We start from the raw sequence: 6,000 nt of genomic DNA on the forward strand, positions 1-6,000 counted from the left end.
GTGAAAACTTAAGCTTCCCTAATTGCTTAAGGGTCTGCTCCCACAAGCAGCTCTGCCCTTTCTCAAATGCAGAAATGTGAATAGAGCCTTTGACTTCGAGTCAGCTTTCAAGTGTTTTCAAGTTAAACAGGAACTTAAGAGCTTTGGATTGAAGCCAAAGTTTTAAAACCTTGCTCTTAAGCTTCTTCGGTCCAAAGTTTCATCCAGCTGTAAAGCAGAGGAGATAGAGACTTACCAGCAACATTCAGGGATGAAAATACATCCCAAAAGAACAGTAAAAGCTCTGCTTTTGCTGCAGCTGGAGCAACACGAGATGATCTATCCATGGGGCTGAAGATTATCTTCCAATACATTATTACCACATACTGCCCAGGCGTACACACGAGACTACCACACAAGCATGTTACATCCAAACAAGCTGCTCTGGATAAGCAAGCTTGGAATACCTTCCAAGTGCACATTTCTCTCAGATTAAACACATTTTATGGAAACTTGACATTTTGATTCTTAATGTGCACTACTTTTTCTTCTCTTTCTTCCAAGGCTGCTGGTTTGTTTTTAAAGCAGCAACATAACTACCAAAACTCTCAGAAACAATCCAAATGCAAAGCCACAGGGGAACAGGAAAACCCTCCACAGATTACCATCTGCAGGGGAAGCACACGACATTTTTTGATCCATTGAAAAAGAATTAAGTCTGGCAGCTCTGGCTACCTGGGTACTTCTGATAACTTCACTGCTAAGAAGTCTCCCTCACTAAACAACCAACTGAAATATTTTTATGGACCTAAAGAAATCAATATGGGAAAACACAGCCTGGAAGAAGGATCAGGCAGAACTGGTTTGTGGTTGAAAACACCAAGCACGAAGAACCATGCTGGTCTGATCCCATGTGCACTGGTCTCTGACTGGGGGGGAGCAAAAGGAAAAAGAGACATTGGTGGAGCTGAGCAAATGTTCTCTAAGAAAATGACTGTAAACCTTTTAAGATTAAATAAGTTTCTTGTCTTTGGAGCCTGTTGCTTTTCCTGATCTGGCTTCCTTCTGTCCCTCCTTGTAAATTAGACAGAGAAGGGGGAAAATAAAATAAATACATAACATAAGGAAATAGAACAGATTTTCTTTCTTTATCTAAGGAAATGTTGAAGAAGGATCAATTCCACAACAGACCAGACGGATCACTGCCACTTTTTAATGCTGCAGGAACAGCCTTTATGAATTCTGTGCAAGATCAATACACCTTCTGCTTAATCTCCCACATTTGTTTTGCAAGTATGATTTACCACACTTAAAACTATCCTTAAAAACAAACAAGTCGCCGAAGAAGTCAGTCTGGTTTAGGAGTGTGGGCTGGCAAATCTGTTATAAGTGCACTCTGACACAGGCTGATCTTATCTCCACCTCATCCCAGCATCACCTGGGGTAAACTCGGGGTGAAGAAGGACCCCAGGAAACGTCTCACACTTTCACTCGAGAGAAACTCGGACCAAACCTTCGGACGGATGCACGGGCTGAGCCCTACCCTTTGCAATCACTGTCTGCCGATTCCCGTGCTGAAACTGACCAACACTGAGCACATGCCGCGAGGAGCAGCAGCGGGGTGAGAGGCTGGGGACAACGGGCACCACGCAGGGCCACCCGCTGCCCTGCTGAACTGGGCAGTGGCAGGAAAACTTTCCTCTGGGGCAGGGAGCGGTGACTCCAGATGGATCCCTGTGCAAGACCTTTTCTAGCCAGGAAAAGGGACAGGGATGCGTCAATTCCACGGAGAAGGGGTCATAATGAAGGGCCGTGATTCAGCCCAGGGGTTCTAAGGAGACCGAGGTGAGCGGCCACGGGGAGAGGGTGTTTCAGTGCCTGGAGACGGGAAGGACCCGTGAGGGAACGGGTCCTCGGGACAGGGTCTCTAAGAGCCCGGGAGCGGGAGGAATCTGTGAGGAAGCGAGTAACGGTCCCTGGACGGAGACCCAGTGCTGCGGGCCGGACAGCAGCTGGAGGGTAATGGTCTCCGGACAGAGCGTCTCAGAGCCTGGGGCACGGCATCTGCGAGGCAGCGAGTAACGGCCGCCGGCACGAAGCTCTCCACACCCGCAGGCGGGCGGGACCAGTGAGGGCAGAGGTCCCTTACAGACCGAGCGGGCTCCCCGCGGTCGTGCGGCATCCCCCGCCCTCCCTCCCTCCTTGCGCCCTCTCCACCCCTTCCCCGACCTCGGCACTTACGGGCAAGAGCAGGAGCACGGCGGCCGCCGACGCCGGGAGGCTGCGCTGCGGCGCCCGCCCCGCCATGGGGCCGGCGGGGCTGGGGCTGGGGCTGCAGGGGGGCTCCCTGGAGCTGGCGTTTTCCGCTCAGCCGGAACCGCTGCGCTGCCCCGGTGCTGGCATCCCCCCGCTCCTGCTGCTGCCCTTGACCCCTGCCCGCCGCCCAGGAGCCAGCCCCAGCGCCGCCGGCGCGTCCCAGGGCAAACCCCCGGGAGGGAGGGAAGGAGGGAGCCGGGCGGGGGAGCCAATCCCGCCCTCCGCCCAGGATGCCTCGAGGATGGAGGCGGCTGGGGGAGCTTCGGGGCAGCGCGACCCTCAAAGCCTCCGGCAGCAACGGGAACTTGCCCCCTACACTAAATGCAAAAAGGATTTTTCTCCCTCCACCAAGCCCTGAGCGCAATAGGGACTTCACTGCCCACAATGTTCCAAGCAATGGTGTAACCCCCTCCCCAAGCACTAAATGCAATGAAATAATGGAATCGTTTGGCTTAGAAGAGACCTTTAAAATGGTCAAGTCTGACCTTTAACCCAGCACTGCCAGGTCACCACTAAACCAAGTCGCTGAACATTACGTGTACACAGCTTTTAAATCCCTCCTGGGACTATGACTCCACTGCTGCCCTGGGCAGCCTGTTCCAGGTCTTGACAATACTTCCAGTGAAGAAATTTTTCCTAATGTCCGACCTAAACATCCCCTGCCACAAATCTGAGGGCGTTTCCTCTTGTTCACTTGTCACCAGAGAGAAGAGACCAACTGAGAGAAGAGACCAACTGACCCCTACCTCATTCCAACCTCCTTTCAGGGAGCTGTAGAGAGCAATAGGGTCTCCCCTCAGCCTCCTTTTCTCCAGGCTAAACAACCCCAGTTCTCTTGGCTGTTCCTCATACGACTTGTGCTCTAGACCCTTCACCAGCTTCATTGCCTGTCTTTGTGCATGATCCAGCACCTCGACATCCTTCTTGCAATTGAGGGGCCAGATTAAGATCTCTTTCACTAAATGCTGAGTGCAAAGGGAACACCTTCCACACAAGCTTCCAGAAATACTAGGGATCCTCCTCCACCCACCATGTATTGAGCTCTTCACTGGCTCAAAGTTTCCAGGGACAAGAGGCTTCCCCATGCCCAGGGTCCAGATGCAATCGGTACTCCTTTCCAAAATTAGGTGCAATGCAGACACCCCCACAGTGCTCTGGGAACCATAGGAATCCCTTCACCACCAATCCCTCCTACCAGCCATTAGGTGCAATGTTAGCTGCATTGTCCTTAAACTTTCAGGAGCAACAGGTTTTTCCAGTGCTCAGGCACAAAGTGTGTGGTGAATCCCCTACAAACCTTGAGAAATAAGGGAGAATCCTCCCTTACATTATGTGTAACTATACCACTTTCCAGTCCTCTGGGAGTAAGGCAAAACATCCCAATCCCTAGATGCAATGTCACTAGGTACAATGAGGACCTCCACCTCCAAGATCATGCGGAGAAAGTCTTCAGGCTTCCTGGATATCCTGAGGCAAAAGGGCTCCAGCCACCAAATTTGTCAGCACACCATCCCCAAAATCTCCAAGCCTGTGGGGCACTCCCTTTGCTGTTCTGCAGCTGCAATGGGAAGCCATTCCTTCTCTAGCACCAAGTCTTATAAAACTCCCCAGCAGCATGTCTCAACTGGGAATGTGCACCCTCCTATCCAGGAAACCCAAAAGCAGCCTGTGTGTCTGTTGCTTGTTCACTTGGGCTCTGAAACAAGAGACATTTGTCCTGCTCTTCTCATCTGTGCATACTTGCCAGACTAGACCCCTAAGCAAGCAAAGGGAAAACAAGGTCAACCCTCCTCTTCATGCCACACACACACTTGCCAAAGGAGCTTCTGGTCCTCTGCTCTATTGCCCTGTGGAGGCTGGTGGTGGGAAGTGAATTGGAGTCTAACAGAGTTGGATGTTCAAGTTTTGGGAGGCCCATAAGTTCCAGGTCCTATCAGAGACCCCCTGTCTCTGCTAGTCCTCTCCATACAATGGATGTGTTTGTGGTATTGTTAGACTGTTGGCTTCAGGCCAAGCCCTGGTCTTCCCAGTGCCAGCAATGAGGCTAATAAGATTTTCTTCTCATCTGCTCCGTCCCATCTGCCCAGTGGACAGCCAGCTGTGTTGTGAATCACAGTTGGTACCTGCCTTCAGCTGCAGCTGGGGCTGTCCCCAAAAGCCCAGCCATGTCCTGAGGCACAAAAGCCTCAGTCACAATTCTGAAGCAGGAGTGGACATGACCTGGTCCTTTCTAGCCCTGCTGCTGGATTTCCACAGGGACAAGTGCCATACATTGTTCTCCATCTCTGATGGGCAAAGCGTGCCTTAAGCAGCAGTTACTAACAGTCTCCTTTCAGGGAGGTAGAGGCTTGTTCTCCCTGAGACATTGCCTTTCCACTACCTTCCTTGTTTCTTATTTTTAATCAAAATCAATTGACATAAAGGTCACGGTAGCACAGAGGAAAATGTTCCAACAGATCTCAGGGTTTGCAAAAACTCAGCAAGCCTTACATAGAAGCAGAAGTACCCGGACATCTTACTTTGGAGCCTTACTGAAGTGTTGGGGTCTTTTGATTGTTTGCTGAGAAATGCATAAAACAACAACAGCTCCTCACCCTTTCTACAATACCTAGATGGAGGCTTACCTCCCTAACCCCATGCAGAAATCCCCTATCATGCAAATTGACTATCACAGCAAGGAGATGGGCACTAGAGGCCCTGGAGTCCTCCTAAAATGCTGGCAAAGCTTTTCACAAAGCAGCACTATTTTCTCTTTTCCACTGGTTATTCAACAGGTCGAATATTTGCTTCCTTTCATTATTAAAAGAAAACAAAACCACAAGCCAAAGTTGCTTCCAATTAATATGAAACCTTTCATGGGAATGCAAAAGGAGGAATAAATCCAGCACAAATTTTTATTGCATTTAAACATCCACCTCAGGACTGGAAACTCACACACAACAGGATTTTGTGAACTCATGAGAACTGGTAAAGGAAGCCTGGAGCTGCATGTGAACCATATTGGTCAAGTGCCCTGAAACCAGAAGAGTTTCCCAGTGTGCTGCTCTGTGGCTTTCTGTTATCATTTGTCTGTGTTTATTGTGCTGTCCAGGGCCTGTGTCTCTTAATGTTGAAAGCTCTGCTGGAACAGAACACACCCCAAACTGTGACTATCTGAGGATTAAACAAATTGTTCCCTCAGTCTCCCCTTATAGCTGATCGTGAAATCCAACCACAGCTTTGTGTTCACTGGGTTTTCTTGAAAGGTCACTCCCCTTCAGATCCCCTTGTGCTCTTTAAGGGCTGAGCTCATGTTGCAGATTTTCCTTCAGTCCTGGTGCTCTAAGGTCTCTTCCAACCTGGTTCATTCTATTCTATTCTATTCTATTCTATTCTATTCTATTCTATTCTATTCTATTCTATCCTGTTCTATTCTGGAGACTTTTCTCCCAGTCACCACCTTTCACAAAACTTTTAGGCTCATTCATCATACTATCTGGCTTTATGGGTGAAGCTGGTCAAAGAGTTAAAATGAAGACAGAAAGGGAAATAGAGACAAAGATATACACACACACTCATGCATAGAATCATAGAATTGTTAAGGTTAGAAGGGACCTCAAGGATCATCTAGTTCCAACCCCCCTGCCATGGGCAGGGACACCTCACACTACAGCAGGTGGCTCACAGCCACATCCAGCCTGGCCATAAAAACCTCCAGGGATGAGG

The 6,000-nt window shown here is 49.6% G+C and overlaps 1 protein-coding gene across 1 annotated transcript in view; it reads right to left on the reverse strand.

The window, feature by feature from the left end:
* The window catches only part of CRHR2 (corticotropin releasing hormone receptor 2), a 136,954-nt gene extending 134,563 nt beyond the window's left edge, over positions 1-2,391 (reverse strand). Inside the window, exon 1 of the mRNA XM_054171242.1 lies at positions 2,221-2,391. Within this exon, the coding sequence (XP_054027217.1) occupies positions 2,221-2,286 (66 nt within the window). The 5' untranslated portion in view covers positions 2,287-2,391. The remainder of the gene's footprint in view (positions 1-2,220) is intronic.
* Between the last annotated feature and the right edge of the window lie 3,609 nt (positions 2,392-6,000).

This window comes from Dryobates pubescens, chromosome 21, assembly GCF_014839835.1.
Source record: "Dryobates pubescens isolate bDryPub1 chromosome 21, bDryPub1.pri, whole genome shotgun sequence".
Taxonomy (NCBI): Eukaryota; Metazoa; Chordata; class Aves; order Piciformes; family Picidae; genus Dryobates; species Dryobates pubescens.